General features: G+C 40.8%; 1 protein-coding gene across 4 annotated transcripts in view; it reads right to left on the bottom strand.

The window, feature by feature from the left end:
* SERGEF (secretion regulating guanine nucleotide exchange factor) overlaps nucleotides 1–19,170 on the bottom strand; it is a 141,656-nt gene that overhangs the window by 42,178 nt on the left and 80,308 nt on the right. The window contains exons 11-12 of one of the 4 annotated variants that reach the window (XM_064714896.1): nucleotides 4,217–4,310; nucleotides 3,738–3,787 (exon numbers count right to left, since the gene is read on the bottom strand). The exons of the other annotated variants lie outside the window; for them this stretch is intronic. Coding sequence (XP_064570966.1) covers nucleotides 3,757–3,787; nucleotides 4,217–4,310 — 125 coding nt within the window. The 3' untranslated portion in view covers nucleotides 3,738–3,756. Of the gene's footprint in view, nucleotides 1–3,737; nucleotides 3,788–4,216; nucleotides 4,311–19,170 lie in introns of those variants that run through there. 4 annotated transcript variants of the gene reach the window in all.

The following is a 19,170-nucleotide window of genomic DNA, read 5'->3' as shown; positions in this document are numbered from 1 at the left end:
GGATTTCATGTTACAAGTGATACAACAGCAGCCCTAATGACCTCTCTATTGACAGAACAACCAAGTTTTTCTTTTTTAGCCCCCTCACTAGGATAAGTTAGGGAAAGCAAGGGACAAGAGGGAATCAGTCAAAATGTTCCAAATTAAAAAGACCTTCTTTCAAAAGATCTGTGTTTGCAACTCCCAATCCAAAGCATCTCGTGATTATCATACCATGAAGAGAGCTGGCAAATTTAGACCTAACAGCCACAGACTACTTAAAAGAGAGAGGAAGAGGACAGCATGAACTTTACAGAGCAAGAACTTATTAGAGGATCCAAAACAGGAGATTGAAATAGGTATTATCGACCATTTCATGCTTGATAGTGAACAAACAAAGAATATGCTACATCCTTGCTGTTTTATTTGAGCTAGACAGACTAAGACTAGCATATTTCCCTGGGTTAATACTGCATCTTCATTTCATCACATCAATAGCTTCCCAATCTTAAACAAACACACCCCAAAACCAAGCAAAGATCAAAGACAACTGACTTTATGTCAGCTTTGTGTTTCACTGAAAAATCTGCTGGGAAGTTTTTAGCATGCAGCAGATGCACACAGGGCTGAACCATTCAAATGATTCACAGGCTCATTAACCTAACTTTATTGTTATTTAGTTATGAAACCAAGTTTCTCCCTTCCTGCTATTCTAAGAACAAAATCTGCCAAATCTGGGGTTTTTTGACAGAGGGAAAATCCAATCCAAACAGCCTCAGCTCTGCCTGAGTTTCAGCTGTTGTCATTTACAGGGATGCTGGAGGCACTGTAGGTCACAAGTTGTGCGAGAAGTCCGTGGCCTTACCAGCTGAGAGAGATGAGCTCAAAAACATCACCACAAGGGGAACCACAGAGTCCCTTATCAAGGACATGTGAAACGTGCTCACAGAACGAGGAGGGAACTGACCCTGCCAGCCAAGCTGCAGTCAGTTTCCCATTCATTGAAAAAACATGAAATACACACTGCAAACAGCCTGGCTCTGCATTTTTGACCATCTCAAGCTCAAGACTTGCCACATCTTGCTAGGGATTGACTACGGATTTAAAATAAAACAAAACAACAAACCACCAAGTAGATATTCTTATTTCTAGCCAGTAGGTCATGGTAAAGCTGGTCTGTTGACATATATTTTTAATGTATATGTTTGAAAGGTTTATCTTCTATACATTTCAAAGGTATACTATCCACTTAAGTGGTATCAGGTCACAGGGCACAAGTGACACTGGAGATGCCTGACATTTCTGGACAGTTGTTTTTAAATTAATATGATATTTTCTGAAAGGCCTGTTAGTCACCTGAAAGCAAGAGAGATGGGTATTAAGCTCCTTACAAAATGAAGACATGGAGCCCTTTTTACAAGATTAAGCATGTTCCACAGTTTTAGACTGCATAACTAATAAGTACTCTCAACAGGATGTCCTTTTAGACCTTAGCTTCTCCAAGATGCTACAGCATGAACTGCCTTTTTATTTCTTAGGAGATCAAAAGAGTGTTACATTGGAGCACTTTAATGCAGTGACTGCACTTCAAAGACACATCACTTCATTCTCTTCTTTAACTCTCCCAGCAATGCTTCTGCTTAATAAAACCTGCCTCTATTAGAAACCCTATTTATATGTGCATGTCTATATCTACTCTCAGAGAGATATGATCAAAAAGTCCAAGGTCATACAGCAGACTATTCAATAGGTCAGGTAAACAACAGGAATGGAAGCTAAGTTCAGAGCAGCAAGATAATTAACAACAGTACTCAAGCAAAGACGCTCAACACAAGCATCATCATCATCATTATTATTATTATTAGAAAATAAATTACTTGCATTACTTTTCCATGATCCTTACACATGAAACCAAAAGATCATAAGTATTTAACCACCGAATTAACACCATGGCCAAATGTGGAAGTATCTGAACCCTCTTTATTATTTTTTAATAGTTAATATCACATTTTTCAAGTCAATTTAGTCCAAGTTTGCAAACCAGCAAAAGAAAAAAAACTATCTTTCTGAAGCTTTAAAGTTGTCCAAGACCTAGATAAACTGTTCTTTATGGATCACTAGAAAATCTATGCAGCTTTCAAATTGCCTGGATCCACTAACATAGATATCAAAGTTCAGGGAAAACACATGTGGCACCACTGCTACTCAATTTTTGGCAAAAAGAGTAGGCAACATGCAATGCATTTTGGGCCAAATGCCAAAGACAAAATAAAACTAAACAAACTGTTTCAAAACATATTTCAGTTCCAAAACAGAGAATTTACCATTTAAACCTTCAACCAGTTCATCATTTAGGCTCAGTTCTTCACATCACTGTCTTCTGACTGTGGGGAGCTACAAAATAAAGTCTTTGGTGTTTCAGCATCTAAGAAAATTGAGGATTGTTACCAACAATCCTTATCATCCACATCACTCAGAGGTACTAACTAAATGCACTGCCACATCTTAACTTCTATCACTGTAAATAAATTACAGAAATATTGGCACAAAGACAAAGGAAGCACTTTGAGGCCTGAACAAGGTTAGGTGAAGTGACAAGTCAATAAATAATGTTTACACTCCCACAGCTGTGCTTCCATGCCTGGCCACTTTTGCCAGCGGTGGGCACCAAAGCTCACGTGGCTGAATGCCCATGTCAAGGCAGGCCCAGGTCACTGTAGTTCCTGTGTGCTCTGCAGCTTCATCTGCAACTCAGAGTCATGGCACCCATCTGGAACAGGGCTCTGTTGGAGTTCTGGATGATGAGAACATTAGACTTTGTGTGCTGACAGACCCTGACCCCCAGGAGAGCACTGCATTTGACCTGAGTCCATGGAGAAGGCGTCCAAAATTGATTGACAGCACTGGGATTATGGGTGTGTAGTTGATTAGAAGTGTGCAATATCACAGGGTGGAAAACTCAGAGTTTAAGGTTTCAGAATACAGTAACACATATAGAGCTAAGATGGAGGTTTTAGGGCAGTGGCTCATCCTTTTTTTTCACCTTCTTCATGGGTTTGGGTGGTATTATGTAATTGGACACAAAAGTCCAATTACACAAAAGTCCAATTGTGGACTTTGAGTGATTAGTGATTGGGTTAAAAGAGAAAATAATTTAGGTGTCATTTCTTGATTGCATAGTTTAGCCTTAAAAGACCTTGTAGGGAGAGATAGTTAGCCATTTTGTACCTTGTTAGTAGAACACTGCAGAACTCACTGCCTGTCAGACTGTAACACAGGTAAGAAAAAATAAACATTTGAGTCTGAACATGAAATATTGTCCTGAGTGCTTTCAATCCCGACCTCGACAGAGAAGAAAAGAAGCCAAGAAGGTCAGGTCAGCAGGGGTCAAGGCTGGGAAGAGCACAAGTTGCTCCTCATGGCCAAAAAGTCACATTACCTCCTTTTCCAGGAAAGAAAAATCCTGGAGGCTGAGGACCCGCTGGAACTCGCACTGCTCAGAGTACACGGGAGAGTGTGTGAGGTTTTTCAGCTCATATTCACACTAGGTGAAAAATAAGGATCAGCTGCCACATCACACTCCATTTTGAACATCTGCAAGCAAATGCTAAATCAGCAGGGTACCTCCCTTCTCCTGCCAGTGCTTTGCCTCATGCTCCCTCCTGTCTCTTTTTCCAGAAGTGCTACTTCAGTGAAGAGACCCCTTGGAAAGCCCCACATTTCCTGACACCTCTGAGAGCATTTGGAAAGTGGACGTGTGATACAGGGGCCAAGTCTTCAGCTGCAAATCTGCCTCATCCTCCAGCAGCTGCAAAATTAAAAATATCTGCCATAGGCAAACCATAACTGAAGATCAGAACATTTGTTCCTTTATTTCAGGCTGATAATGGTGTCACTGTTGACATGTTTGGGCTCTGAAAGGAGCACTAATAAGGAAATGGACAGAATTATAAAGGCAGAATAAGGAACATTCTAAAATAGAAATGGGAAAATTACCCTCCTTTTAAATGTACATTGAAATTTTGACTAGCCACGACAAAATTATATGCTTATTTGGCTCTTTAGGATGAATTTTTTGCTAACTACAAGCAGAGCAATCATTTAAAGCAGTATTTTCAGCTCTTTAAATTTATTCTCACCCTGACCAAATGAGACAATTTTATCAGGTATCAGAATTGTATGTGCTGTCATTGCCTCCTCACGACTTGAGAAAAACATGGTCAATAAGGAATGGAACCTTATCATTGCAGAATTTACTCTCCCGCTTTTGGCCATTTCCTGACAAACTCCAACATTTCCAGGATACTTTAGGTTCACAGAAAAGGAGCCTTCTGCAAGAATGAGAAATTACATTTAATCTAGTGTAGCTGCAGTATTACCTGTATTGTCTATTACCTATACCATGTGTATTTTTGCTTATATTCTCTAAAATTAATTTTGTGAGCCTAATAGGGGGTGGGGGTGTGCACAAAGACTGCTGGGGAATCCACTTCATTCAGAAAACAGCAATAGTTGCTACACAACTAAATGTTGCAAGGGAGCTATTTGGGAAAGAGGTGTTATTTTCATTAGGTGAATCCCTGCGCATTAGTCACATATTTGTCAGATTTCCTCTATCACTAATTAGCCATGTAGTCAAACCTTGGGTAACCCAAGGTGAGTCGTGCCTCTTAGGGCTGCAAGCCAGGTTTCTTAAAAACTCAGCATGGTAAAGAGCCATCAGCACCACTGAAATCTCCAAATCATTTCGGAGCTACAGCTCCCACCACTGAGCCACAGGGAACAGCTACCTCTGAAAGGGCCAGGTTCACTGAAAGGCTACCTGACATCCAGGAACAGGAAAACTGCCAACTTACAATTATCTGCAGCCAACCATGAAAGGCATCTCTGGAGGCCTTTGGATAAACATCTAAAATATGCAAAATCAGATGCTGCTAAGCAGAAAAGCATCAGGCACAGTTTAAGCTGATCTACACACTCACAGATACATTTAATGATGTAATGAGGCACTGCACCATGGCAGTGGCCATTGACAATGTGCCCTTTCAAATGGGATCCCTGTCTGTCTTTGGGTGAAGAGCCCAACCACAGATACAGCTGTGGATTGTGGAGGGGAAATTCCCCCAACAGGCAGTGATGGCAGCCTCAGGGCTGAGCCCTCTGTGCACAGAGCAAACCCAGTGCAAGGTCTGCACTCAGGCACAAATTTAAACTGAAACCATAAATACAAACCCTTAATATCAAACTACCTTCTTTTCCTGGACATTGCTACATCCCAGGATAACCCCACAACTGGCACTTGGACTACAGCATACCACATATGATTAAATAAAAAAAACTGAATCCTTTTTTCTGTCACTTCTGAGAGGATGTTCCTTGTAGTTTCATCACTGTACACTTAAATTGCATTGGAAGAGAAAAATACATGTCTAAAAAAGGTCGGAAATAAGCTGATTATCATGGAGATGATCATGGAGACAGTTAGTTACTCTGTGTTCAGAGTTCAAAGAGAGTCTTGGTTTGAGATGAGAAGTACTTTATGATACTAAACTTTTGGTCTAGTCTGTTACTCCTTCGTTAATTCTATTTGGGTACAACTCCCCCAGAAGCAAGAAGCTATGTGAGAATGAATTCTACAAGCTTTGGAGAATGACCAATATTCTCTAAGAAGAATAACCAAGATTTACATACACTGCCCACCTAAGTCCTCACATGAATGCTCCTTGTTTTCAGGATTACAAAATGCATGCTGCCAACCCAGCTATTTGTACACAAAAGTACCTGACTATTGGAAATTGCATACCCCCTCCTCTCCCCAGAATAAAGTGCTTTCAATTATCACATTTACAAAGTTTTTACATGTTTAGACACAAATCCAGTACATTTCCCTCTTCTTGGTCATCCTTTATGATGCCTGTTCCAACCTGCTGTGATAAAGACAGAAGGCACAGCAAATCTGGCAGAGGCATTCTCAGAGGAGAAATGTCTTGCTTGTTTATGAGGAAGCTGAAGCACTTCCTGTGCTTTCACAAACTTTTTTTCCCCTTCTCCTTTGTTGCAGCTGTTGTGAACCAACCCACTGAGGAAGGCAGAGGCTCTGCACATGCTGGAGTCTTTCACTTATTTAGAGACCACTGCTCCTTTAGTGCAATGCAGCTTTCAGTGCTCTGAAGGAACAACCACTGCCCTGAATTATTACAGACTCCATCCCCTCTGTTGAGCACTGACTTGCACATGGCAGAGCTGTTCCCGTTTGACTGCCATGAAGAACAGCAGCACCAATGCATGACAGGAAAGCTGAAGGTCCCCTTAAAATGACTTTGCTTTACCAAAATCACAACATGGCAAAGTGCCAGTCTAAGATGGAAGAGAAAGCACAAATCCTGAAGAGCAAGAGATGCTGAACTTTAAGAAGGAATTCAGTGAATATTAATATAAAAACTAAGGTAGGTTTGGGAGAACACAAGTAAAGGTACTGAGAAGAGGACACCAAATTTACGAGGGTCACACTAGAGGAGTTATAAAGGAGTGCCTGATTACTACTGCCCTCACAAAAATATTAGAGATTCTAACTGCTTAACATTCAGATCAAAGGCTCGGCTGTACGTTTGCTGAAATTATTAATTGGGTCATCTTATACCCTCTGAAAAGGCATTTATCAGAATCTCAGATTGTTCCTTGTGTCCTGCAGAGAAATCTGTTCCCCCTCTATTTCAGAGTGATCCATCTTACTGCAACTCATCTGTCACCCAATGGCTTCCTGTGAACAGCTGTATCAACTTTCCTGTCACTTCTCTGCCTGTCCAAAATACACAAAATAATGCACCTGAACTTTTAAACTGGGAATCACACTGACAAAACTTGGAAGATCATCAAATTCAGCTACACTCAACACTTCTCAGTGAGCAGGATGGATAAGTAGTGCAGATCGCAGAAAACAGGAAGGCTGAAGTTACTGAGCAGATCTCTTGAATTCTACATTAAAAATGGCCTGAGAATCTCTCTTACCTTGAGCATCTCTCAGATTATTCAGGAAAAAAAGTAAAAAGGAATGAGACAACTAAAAACTATTTTATTCCCTTTTTAAAATGGCTACAAATTGGGGGGACCTCAGAACCAGACCCAGAAATCCTTAAAAATACTTTCTATTATATTCTAGACTAGCAGCCTAGCCTTCTAGGGAAAGGGGATTTAACATTATTTGAATTTAACTACTAATATTTAAAATTATTGTAATATGGAGAGAAAATAAGTTAAACTTATTGCACTGTGGTCCTGGAACATGAATGAAAAAGAGATAACTTTGAGATGTCATTCCTGTACATGTGCTTTCACATCTTTCAAACACCTGAATCAACCTGAATGTAAATAGTTCACAAACCCAGGTCAATACATCATATGTATGTTCAAACTTATCCAGTTGTTTCTTCTAAGAGTTGAAGTATTAAATGCCTGCATCTGCCTGGCTCTGACATGAGAATTTACAATTCTAGAATGAAGGGGCTGCAATCTGGCTGGATTTAGGAAGCAGTTGAGGAGTACTACCATATAACCATCCTGCACCACCAGAATATGAAAACAGTAAAACTTTGAAAAGGAATACTCAAAGACAGCAATCAATCTGATACATCACAGTGAGCCTGTTTATCACCCACTGTGATGAAATTCAGCCTGCCTTAAGAACTCAAGAAGCTGTGTGTCCAAAAGACATGTACGTACAAAAAATTACTAAACTTAAAATAATTCTAAAAAACTTGGCTGAAATCAGCCCAATTCCACACAAGTGCCATGTGTCCCATTTACCAGGGAAGCGTGCACCAGAAACATTCCAGAGCAGGAGGATGACACAGGTTCATTAGCTCTGAAACAAATCAGTATTAAACTAATATGTACATTTATTGATGGCAGCTAACTAGACTAGAAGTGAGTGAAGTTCATTTCCAGGGAAACCTCCTCATCACAGTTCCATGGGGGCTTTTTGGATATTGTGCTTGCTAGGAATAGCCTAACAGCTGAACTCCAGCTCTTCCAAGCCACAGAACAGCTTTTTAAAAACATAAATAATTTTTTTAAATGCCAAGTCAGATGGATCATTGCACCACACACTACAAACTTAACTTTCCCACTGCATACTAAAGTATGACATGATTTTCCATTTCTTCCAGCATGGTTTCTCTATACTTAGGGATAGAGAATGTGCCCATGAGATTGGCTTCAAGTTGAGCAGGAAAAATGTAATTAGATGGAAGTAACTTCTGCTTAACATTTTTTTGTCTAAATTAAGGGAATAAAACTAATTTTTTTAACTTCTATGTCTCAAAATGCCTTTCATTATCATGTAGGGAATACCAAAGAGAGGAGCGTTATTTTATAGAAAGTATTTATTCACCAAATTACAGCTTTGCAGTACTGCAGCATCATCAACATTTTACTATCTTGGCCAGGGGTTTAGCAACTTAAAATATGATTCAAGCCCAACTCCAAGTTTAATTCTTCTAGCCAACACAAAGGCAGCCAGTAGACAATTTTACAGTGCTGTATAACAGACTGGAAATCAGCTCTTCACAGGAAAAAAATACTTGCTTTTTGCCTTTACAGAGGCAGTGCAGTCCTTCCCCCCGATAAAGCAGAGGAGCTGGACTTCAGACAAGTTTTACCTACACAGTTCTCACCTATATAATCTCTTTCTTACCTATCCTACCTTTTTGCAAGGAGATCACAAAATTCTGACTTAGAATTTTTGCTTAGGTTTTAGGGCTGAGGAGAGAAGCACATATCCTAAAACTACATTGAATAGTAAAGCATGCTTGCAGACAAGCAAGGAATGAGGATTTAGAAAACCCTGTTAAGAGAGGAAATGAAAACCATTGAATTCATGGCCACAGGAACCCAAACAAATGTGTGATGAGGGTAATCTGGAGTGCCCAAAGCAGCAGAGAGTGAGGCACAGTGACTCAAGCAGAACCCCAGGGGTTTAACTCCCCTGGATATTCAGCACTCTGAGTTCTGGAGCCTGAAGGCTCAGCACATCCAGCAGACAAAGTCCTGTTGATTTCTGCTGCCCTTGCCTCAAATAGCCAACCAAATTCCAGCTATAAAGAAAGCATAAGCACATTTACTACCATTATTTTATAGGTGACTGCACATCAAGCCGAACTATCAAGAACAGCCCTGAAGTTCTGTAATCCTTCACTCTACCAGGCAGAGATCACCAGCTGCAGGCATAAGGGTGAAACTTGGCACATTCATTTAATCCAAGACAATTACCAAGTCTGAGCTCCAGTCCTGGGGACTTCAATGAATGCACAAAGTCGCTGTAATAATAGGAGTTTATCATTCTTAAGGCTTTAACTGCTCACACTGATTTTGCAAGTCAGCATCAGGCAAAAGAAACCACAAAACCTTTGCAGAGGGAAACAATCCTCAAAGTTAATGCAGAGTCTCTGAAGCAGGATATTTCAAAATGAGGGACATTTCATACTTCAGAAGACTCAGAGAGCATCCATTACAATTATGATACTTCATTGGTAGGTACCCAATTACCCTGAAAGGAAAAAAAACCACCAACCCCACTCTTGTTCGATTTCTGGCATTTAATTCACTTGCTGGGGAATCTCTTTGCCTAATAGGTATTCATGCTATTTTCCTTGCAAAGCACATGTTGCCATGGAGCACTGATCACAGGCAGAAGTAAATGATTCTGCCTTTTTGAACTGCACAGCCTTCACTTGAGGTGCTCTATCTTACTACCTTGTCAGCTTTAACCTTTTGCTAAGTACACAGGGCAAAACTGGAGTGAGCTGTGGTTATATTTGTTTTGATTTTAGTGAATGGTCTCATCCAAAAGCTACTCTTAAAAGTCTTCCCCATTTTTCACTGGCACTTTGCTTTGACAGAATGGAGTTTCCTTTCCCCAGAGTGAGAAGGTGGCAGATGGGAGAAGGAGGAGGATCCAAGCAGACAGAGAAGTATTGCACAAGACACATGCTGAACTTGTCAACAGAACAAGATTTCTTTACTACAGTGCTTAAAAAAATTAAAGTGCCAGCTTCTTTACTCAAAAAATCCACAGAGCTACACAATAGCATTCAAGCTTTTTTATTTAAGGGTACCCAGAATCTACCTAGGATGAATCTTGCCTTGCAGTTAACTTGATCAACAGCATAGTAGCAAGACTGAAGGAATCTGAGTGACAGCAAACCATCACACTACTCCTGCTATAAATGGCAGGCAACACAAGGTTTGGATAGAAGCAGAATACATTTGGATTCCTGCCTCCTTTCATTGGTAGGTGGCAAGATGAGTCTTGGGCCAGAAAAAACTCGTGAAAATAGGGTGCATGACCTCAGAACAGCAAGGACACTAATTCCTGATATCTTTAACATTTTTTTCTCTTTTGTGCCTGCAGCAGTAAGTTCACGTGAGCTTTAAGGCTATGTCTGGCCAGATGCATGGAAAAAAGCAGCACAGACTAACCTGGTCCTGTCTGCAGGCTCCAATCTGGCACAGGGAAACTCACAGCTGGCTGCTTCCTGCCTGGCATTTCTCCATGGGAGAAGAACAAAACTGCTACTGGGACTAAAGAAGACTCCAGATTAAATAAACACATCTAAAAGCTGCTTCCAGTATGAAACCTTTCAATAGTCACCAAGAAGCCTCACAATTAAGGAGACTAAAGTCACGTTCAGTGACCACAAACCAGATGGTGAGTCCAACAACCCACTGTAGAACACAGACACAGGTGACAATTTTCCCTTCCTCTGGACAGAAGTAACACAAATAAAGTAAATACTTTTCTTGCCTAAGCAAACATCTGCTTCTCAAAAGGGCCAGAATCATCCACACACTGGGTCTACATCATAGAAAACCAGTGAGTGCTTCAAATTTGTCATACTTCACACATTATCCTGCATGCTCAATGTGAAGCACACATTAACATGATGAACTCATATGCAACTGGTATTTCTGAAATAACTCCTTTTGGAGGCCTCAGTAATAGAGCTTCCCTTGAAATAAAGGTCTCAGATTTGATCTATCAGCAGGGAACAGTAACAAATCATGAATTATTCCTATTAAAACTAGGGAACAATTTATTTTACAGGAGTTGCAAGCAAGCATTTATTAAATCAATATCACAATAAAAATCCCACACCTCGAAAAACGTAACAGCTACCAAGATTCTGTTAATAGAACAAAATCCAGCAGGCTACACTGGAAAGAAGTTCTTACCCCTTGAGCATACATACATCTTTCACCACTACCACATCACACACCAAGTGTCCCATGTGCTCATTTAGAAGTACAACATGTTGCTGGCCTTTAAGAGATACACCTTTCATCTCATTCAATTTTAAAAGACTGTGAAATGCTCATAAATCAAAAAAAAAAAAAAAAAGTGCAGTGCATAAGAGGAAACAGTTCAGGAGGAAAAAATAGGAAGTTTGAAAGCCAAAGCAAACTATCTTTCAAGGCAAGTGAGCTTCCTACTCAGAATTATATGATTAGTGTTGCTTGTCATCCTGCCCATTTTCTGAGATGTCTCAACTCAGCAAGATAGCAGCTGGTGTCACTGAAAACCAAAGGCATAGGGAAGCCAACCTCCAGCTTAATATCAGACATTCAGCAAAGCAGCTGCTTACTTGTTCAATCTCTTGGCAAGTCAAATTTGTCACCAAGGTCATGGCAAACTACTTTTTTTTTTAATTAATATTAAAATGCCTAAAGGAGGGGAAGGGGAGATGATTAATGATATATCCTGATAAAATAATTTTCCCATGTTTGACTGAATTGCTGTTCTGAGCATTATCCACAAGGAAAACAAAAAGAAAACTCATCAAGTTCCAAATCCTTCCTACTCTAAAGTCTTAGCTGACAGAAATTCTTTCCTACTGAGAAAAATGGCACCTAAAATCTTCTAGCCATGTACATCCTTCACTTACTAGAAAAGCACTGTGTCTGGCATTACAGCACGTGTCATGGGCAGCTCTGGGGGATTCTCTTTTACAAGGTGAATAACAGGAGATCTGTGAACAGCTTGTAGGGTGTTGAGTCACCAGCACTGCAGGTCACATAACATCCAAACTGAGAGTGTGCTACATCTTTGCTAAATTCCCCAGAGGAACAGGGGGCTGGAAAGGTCAAATGGGGGCCATAAAGGACATGGAGATCATTCTCACAGCTGGGATAAGCACTGGAAGTGTCATTGTGGTACAGCATCCCTGAGTTGCCTGAAGGTATTCCAAAAAAAGGCGCACAAAAGAGCAGATATGGTGGCCAGGCTCCCTGGGTGTTACCTCCCGCTCACTGAACAACTCACATTAAAAAAATCATAGTGGATATGACCCATGAATAGGAGCAGAGCTAAAACTGGATTTCATGTTCCTTATGGGCTCATTTGGGCTGGTGATCCCCACCATAACCACTTCCCAATAATCCAGTCATTTGTTCCAATGCAAGGCTACAGGGCAGGGATAGCATAAGATGCTAAATCTGAACAGAGGAAGATAAAGCCTATAGCATGAATTCCTGGCATCATACAAAGGTCCTCCTAGACAACATTTAATTTAGCAAATCAGGGCTAGAATAAATACAAACAAAGTTTATACCAGGATCAATACATCCTATATTATCTTCTCAAAGTAATTATTCCATTAGATTTGGAGAAGGGAGGAGGATGTAAGCCAGACCTAAGCTAGGTAAAACGTCACTATCTCATCTGAAAAATCTGCCAGGAAGGCCTCAGCAGACTGGTTTTTAAAATCATTACAGTTCCTGTGTCTTACTGCAGGTGGTGGTGGTTGGGTTTCTTTGGTTTTGAGAACACTGACAGATGTGCTGCCATCCTAGCAAGTTCAGAGCTATCCAATGCTCAGGTAAAGAGGCATTTTGCTCCTCAAAGACTAATGGGCACCAAGACCTGTATATGTGGCAGTAGTCTCTCACTTCAGCTTCCTGGTAACCAGTTGTTTGAAGCCTCACCATAAACAAATGTAACATGCCTGACATGAGTCCTGTGTGATTTACTTGTTCACCAGGAATATATCAACCCTTCTCACTGCTCCAACAGGAACGGTAAATGCTGTATGCTAAATACCTCTTAAAATCCTATTCATATAGCTTTCAGTCCTTCACACTTTCTCACAGTTCAAATAAGACCAACAATCTGAAAATAAAATTATGTGAAGACATTTCTCAGAAATAATAAAAGTTCCAGTTTAGCCTAGTTGCTCCTCAGAGACACTGAAAAAAAAGCACAGGAAAAAGCACAATAGTGAAATGGGTCTCAAAAGCATTTTTAATTTTAATTACTTTGTTACCTACCTTCTATAAAGAAGCACTTGAGTGAAACAAGTTCAAAAAGCAAGGACAAGTAAAGGGTAATTTTTATAAATATCCCAACTTTTAATCTCTTTTCATTTGACTTTTTTCCCCTAATATTTTTCTTAAATACTTATCTCTCTAAAACCAATGATTTTTAATAAAATTCTTCATTTTTACCCAGAAAGTCTGCTCTAGGCTCGCAAGCCTGAACAGCTTCTTCTTTGTTATTAGCAGTAAAATAATCTTGCCTGCCAGCTAATACCTCAAGATTGTCTCCACTGCAATTTTAACTACCTTCAAATTCCAAGTCCCAAATCCTAAAGGGGGAAAAGAGGATCTGCTCTTATGGAAAGGTACAAAAACAATTCTCCACCCCACCTTGGTTTACAAAAGCTTCAGGAAGCCTGCTTTGATGTGTGCATTTAGCCACACAGAGCAGTGCTGGCCCAGAAGTGTTCCTGTTTCACCTGCAGCCTGGCAATACTTCCCATATATCCTTACAACACCATCTCTCAGACCCATGTCACTGTCAGCAACCCTGCCTTCAGCTTTGGCTCTTGACAGATTTTTTCTGACCTTCACAATTGAAAGAGAACAGTATGACCAAAACACACTGCAAAATCCAAAAACTGGGCAGCAAACATGACTTTTAAAGTGCATTTGAGAAAAAACCAACTCAGTCAAGCCAATCTCTGAAAATCCCTTCCATCTTTTTATTATGCAGAAAGCTACTCAGAGTATTTAAGATGGTGTTAGTAAAACACACACACACACAAAATATCAAAAGGAAAAAGCTTCAGAGATTATTCACTCAGAGCATGTTACAAAGCTGGTCACAAATATCTACCCATGTGCTGAGAGAAAAATTTCTTAGTGCTCCATAAAGGATGTGGATAGTGACTACACACTGACACAGGGGTGTCAACCCAAGGTTCTGCAGCAAGATATTCCCTCCTGGAGAGCCACAAATCGCCCAGCAGGGTCAGGGCACTCCTCATGCCAGCTTTCTAAATATAAACCACCTTGCCCTCCTGCCAGCCAGCCATTTAGCTGCAAAATTTCTACTCAGTGACACACTTAGAATGTGAAGTTAGGCTGTATGTACAGAATCCAGAATTACCAGCACAGCTCACTGCAGGGCTGCTCAGCAGAGGGGCACCAAAGCCTTCATTTGCTGCCCTCCAAGTGCTTTGAGAGCTGCTTTGCTGGGCTTGTGCTTTCACTTGGGTGAACACCTCTCCCACATGCTCCAGATGACTCCCTGAAGGCAGACATTTGTCCTCCCTTTTATTTCATTTCATAGCCACCAAACACTTAACCTCTCTTTAGTGACCAAGGGTGCCTGGTTTCGGGACTCCTGTTTGCTTCCTTGAAAATTCAGGTAAATATGCCTTAGATATGCCTTGGAACTATTGTTCTCCTTCAAAGTAATTGCTCTGCTTAGAGCCTGTGAGTAAACAAATATGATAAAACCTGATTTGTTCTCTAAATTCTCAGTATCCATCCAGTGAACCCTCTGACAAAGGACTCCAAGCACCGACACTGCAGCTCCCACTCTCAAGAGTGCTCTCATCCTCTGTGATTTTCCAAAACCAGGTGGAAGGACTTTTCCTTTCCACAAATATCTGCAAGGAAGGGCTCCCCACTCGCTCAGCTTCAAGCAAAAATTCTTGCTTGGTAGCATTGGCTGGTTGTTTACTGTCTTCCCATGACAATTATCTCCTCTGGCTGCCACTCCCAGCTCCAGCTGGATGGGCTCAGCTGTCACCAGAGGTTAACACTGCTCCCTTGCCTCTCCCCCGTCTACAGGAGGGCTCTTGACACAGCAGATTCATCCCTGTGGATGTGATGCAGTGTCTCAGGAAGCAGACTGACAGCACACAGCAGCTCAGCTCTAGACAAACTCTAAGCTGACCCCACGGTGATATCCTAAGTTCAGACAAAAATTCTACAAGAACCGTTAGCTTTTTGTACAGCAAAAAAAATTACAGCTTTTATCTTCAGAGCCTGCCTAAGCAGCTCTGCATCTGGTAGCAGCAGGAAACTACACTGTAAACAATATGACAAGCACTGCATTATTACCTGTTTATATGCTAAATGATAGAAATTAAGATAGAGACACACACACCACGACTAATTATATTTTAAAACTGCTTCTCTGAGGGGAATGGAAGTGATTGCAACTATTATTAGTTGCAATGCAATACTAAAAATAAAAATCAGATCCCTTTACTCTAGACAGTTCTAAAATACACCAAGAGGCAGTTTATATTCCAAAGATTTCACAAGGTAAATTGACAAGCCACACAGAGAAAAGAAGCTGAATACAGCATTCCAGAGAGTTAAGTCACCCAAAACATGTCTCAATACAGTGACAAAGCCTGCAAGAAAAGGTAGCTGTAAAACCTAGACTTCATTTCAGTAACAGAAGATGCAGTTCAGTCAGATCTTATCCTAAACTCTGGAGTTTCTTTTTAGGGAGTCAATGCAATTCTGTTTTCTCTTGTGAACCTAATCAGCTTTTCGCAGCAAAATATCCATCCTTTCCTATAGCCAGCAGCCACTGACTTCAGACAATTCAGTTGGTACAAAGCCATTTTTAGCCCCGTCAGAAGGCTTTTCCAAACGCTCAAATTAGCATTTCCTCATTTCTCTCCTCATCACCTTACTCCCACAAATTCTTGAGATAGTTGGCAACTTGGCTTTCCATTAGCCCTTGGAAAAGAAACACTAAGAGATCACAGGAACAGATTTTTTGAGTATAACCTGCTGAAAATAACTAAATAATCAGACTTCTGAAATTTGAAATTCGATTTCAGCTTCCATCTTACCAGAAGAACAATTAGTTTGCCTGGAGCACCAACAGTATACAAAAAAGAAATACAAAGTGAGAAGATATTTTAACAACTCACTGTATCTAACTATGACAGGAAAACTGTGATGTCAAATCTATATCCAGCTATGTCCAAAGCGCTCAGGTAATGATAGATATGAGGCTGCTTTTTCTCAACAAATATAACCAAAGGAGCTTATATTTTGAAGAGCTATTTTAACAGTCAAAGCCACATTAAGAGCTAGATGACATACGAAATGGCTCTGCCAGAGAATAAATTTAGAAGGTCGACATATAACCCGCATGAAAATGACAACAGTGATGGTTACTCGAAGTCCTGCCAGGTGCCCTTTAATAAGCAGAGAATGTGATTAGTGCTGCAATGCAAAGAGACAGCGTGCTGCAACATGACTCCATGCTGGTCTGCCAGGAAACCTTTACAATACAGTCCCTGGCTGCACTGGGATTTTTCATGCATAATAAATAAAGCAACAGACTAGCAGACTCAGGCTCCTTGCTGAACACCAGTGCCCTCCTCCGTGTACGCTGAAGATTCCTCCAACCACCACAGCAACAGAGAGAATTTACGATTTTCCTCCTCGTGACAGACTGCTGAGTCCCCCGGGCCCAGTGTCAGACACAGGACTGTGTCTGCTGCTCGGCAGGGCAGCTGTGAACAGCTAAATAACACTGTCAGCACAGGGCAGGGATCCGTCCCTCAGCCTGCACGGCCTCCCCTCCCCACTGCTGCTCACTCTGCCAGAGAAACATCTTCCATCATCTCTTACAGCCCTTCCCCAGCTGATGCTTTGGACAATAATTCACTCGGAATCGTGGAACCGAACCACGGAACGCCACTAAAGTACAGAACCCTGCTAATTAAGAGGGACTGGCTTGCACATAGGAACCCTTCAGCTTCCTCATCAAAAAATATAGAACCAAAGTGTTTGGAATGGCATTAACACCCACCACCATTTTAGGATGTGTATCACCATCTCCCTAAGCTTTGATTGCTTTGACCACATTTGTTTTCCAGCTCATAATTGCTATGTTCTTCCAGGATAGGAATATAAAAAGAAAATCTCAGCAAAGCATGGAGTAACAGCTCTTTTACTGCCCCTCTAACTCTACTGCATACTTTAATTCAGACCACTTGAGGCATGAGCTACAATTTGAGTGGAAGGATGTCTAATCCTAATTTTCTCTACGAAGACTATTCTTCCATTAAATTTAGTATTAGGTTTTACTCTCCAACTGCAGCTTCAGAAGGATGTGAATGCCCGTGTTGTAATATTTACAGCTGTGATTGCACACTAACCACAGAAGACAAAATCCTGAAGCTTGTTCTAATCCACAGAAAACAAAAAAGGCAATGGGAGACAATTAACCCTCTTCCGAAGGGCCTGTGGTTTAGCAGAAAGTTGAGAGGTGATTTTAAAAATGTAATGCGGCTGCACTGAACACACAAACTCAGTGTGATCAGGCAGGGCCTCGTCGCCTCACAGATCACCTGCACTTCCGTGTGCAAAACACTCTTATGGTTGGGTGGCCAGCTTGGGCGGCCAGCTTGGGCCTTTGGGGCTCATTTTTATTGTTTTAACATTAATTACATGGTGCCCTCTCCACTATCACTAATCATGGGGGTTAAGCAGAGCTGAGTAAGTAACCTGGGCAGGGAAAAAGCCAAAGGAGACAGAGAGAAGTATCAAATGAGTAACAATGCCATGCATCACAAAGCCCAGTTTCTCCTTGTGAGCACCACTGCACCCCCACCACCTGCCCTGGCAGTGCCTCTGTGCTGTGGGTCACCACATAGCAGTGACCAAGCCAGGCTCTGGGGACTATCTCACTGAAAGATGCTTTAAATCTTCCAGGCAAGAAAACGAGCAAAGTCCTAATTCACTGTGCTGACTAGGAAAGTGCAAGAAAAAGCTTTCTGCGCTATCTGAAGTAGCCACATGTCCCAACACTTATCCCCTTCAAAACACCACACCAGAAAATGTTAACTTGAAAGATCCACATCTTTCTCTTCCAAACAAACAAATTCCCCTTTGAAGGCTCCTTTAAAGGTTGGACTTCAACAGAAGCTAATTAGCTTTTAAAACAAGCACTCCTCCCTACATCTCCTCCATTACCTTTTGTTTAAAAGATTTTCATTAGTTTATACAGGTTGAGAAAATGTCTAAAAGCAAGACCAAAAAGGGATGTAGTGCATCACCAAGGTTTTGAGGAGACAGACTACAGAACTGTCACCCTTGTAATGATTTGGGGCGCGAGGGGGATTTAACTTCCCTTCAGGAGGCCTAAATAAAATTCCATGGTTTAATTTTTACTAAAATAAGACATATGCATTTGGAGGTTCTTCACAGCATTCTGTCCTGTGCTCTGTGGCTGCAGCACAGTGAAGGCATTGCTGCATTTAGCAGCATCTCTACTTCTGCACAGTTAATATTGCTTGACTATTTAAGTTGCAGCATTGCATGAATTACGTGTTCTCTTAAAGATAACTATTCTCTTTTTCAAAAAAGGAGCATCAAATTCTTACTGGGGAGTTGGTAGAAAACTGATAAGAGCCTTCTCCATAAATACTCTTTCTAAACACAGGCTTTTTAGGAAAATAATCAAACCTCCTTACCTTTTCAGTGTTGAAAACATTATAGCTCCTAAACCTGGAAAAAGCTCAGATTTGTCACAGTGATTTAGTTCCATCATGTATTTCAGTCATTCAAAGATACTGTCTCAGTATCACAAAGTTCAGCACTAACATTGCAGCTATCACATTCAGGTAGAAAAGCCATCTTTGTGGTGCTCAGTAAATACATACACAGTTTTCAGTGTAGCAAGGTGTTTTTCAGATATGTTATACAACATTTATTAAATAACTACCCATTTCTTTCAGTACAAAAATAGGCTGGCTCCTAAGATGATTAATCCTTGATTGAGGTGAAAAGTGCAAGGTCTTCTCTAAACAGGCAAGGATTTTTGTTCTCAAGCAAAAAGTCATTCAAACGTAAAAAAATATTACAACACTTACAAGT

Source organism: Zonotrichia leucophrys, chromosome 5 (assembly GCF_028769735.1).
Source record: "Zonotrichia leucophrys gambelii isolate GWCS_2022_RI chromosome 5, RI_Zleu_2.0, whole genome shotgun sequence".
Classification (NCBI taxonomy): domain Eukaryota; kingdom Metazoa; phylum Chordata; class Aves; order Passeriformes; family Passerellidae; genus Zonotrichia; species Zonotrichia leucophrys.
Note: the sequence above shows the minus strand (reverse complement) of the source record. Positions and strands in the feature narration are given on the sequence as shown.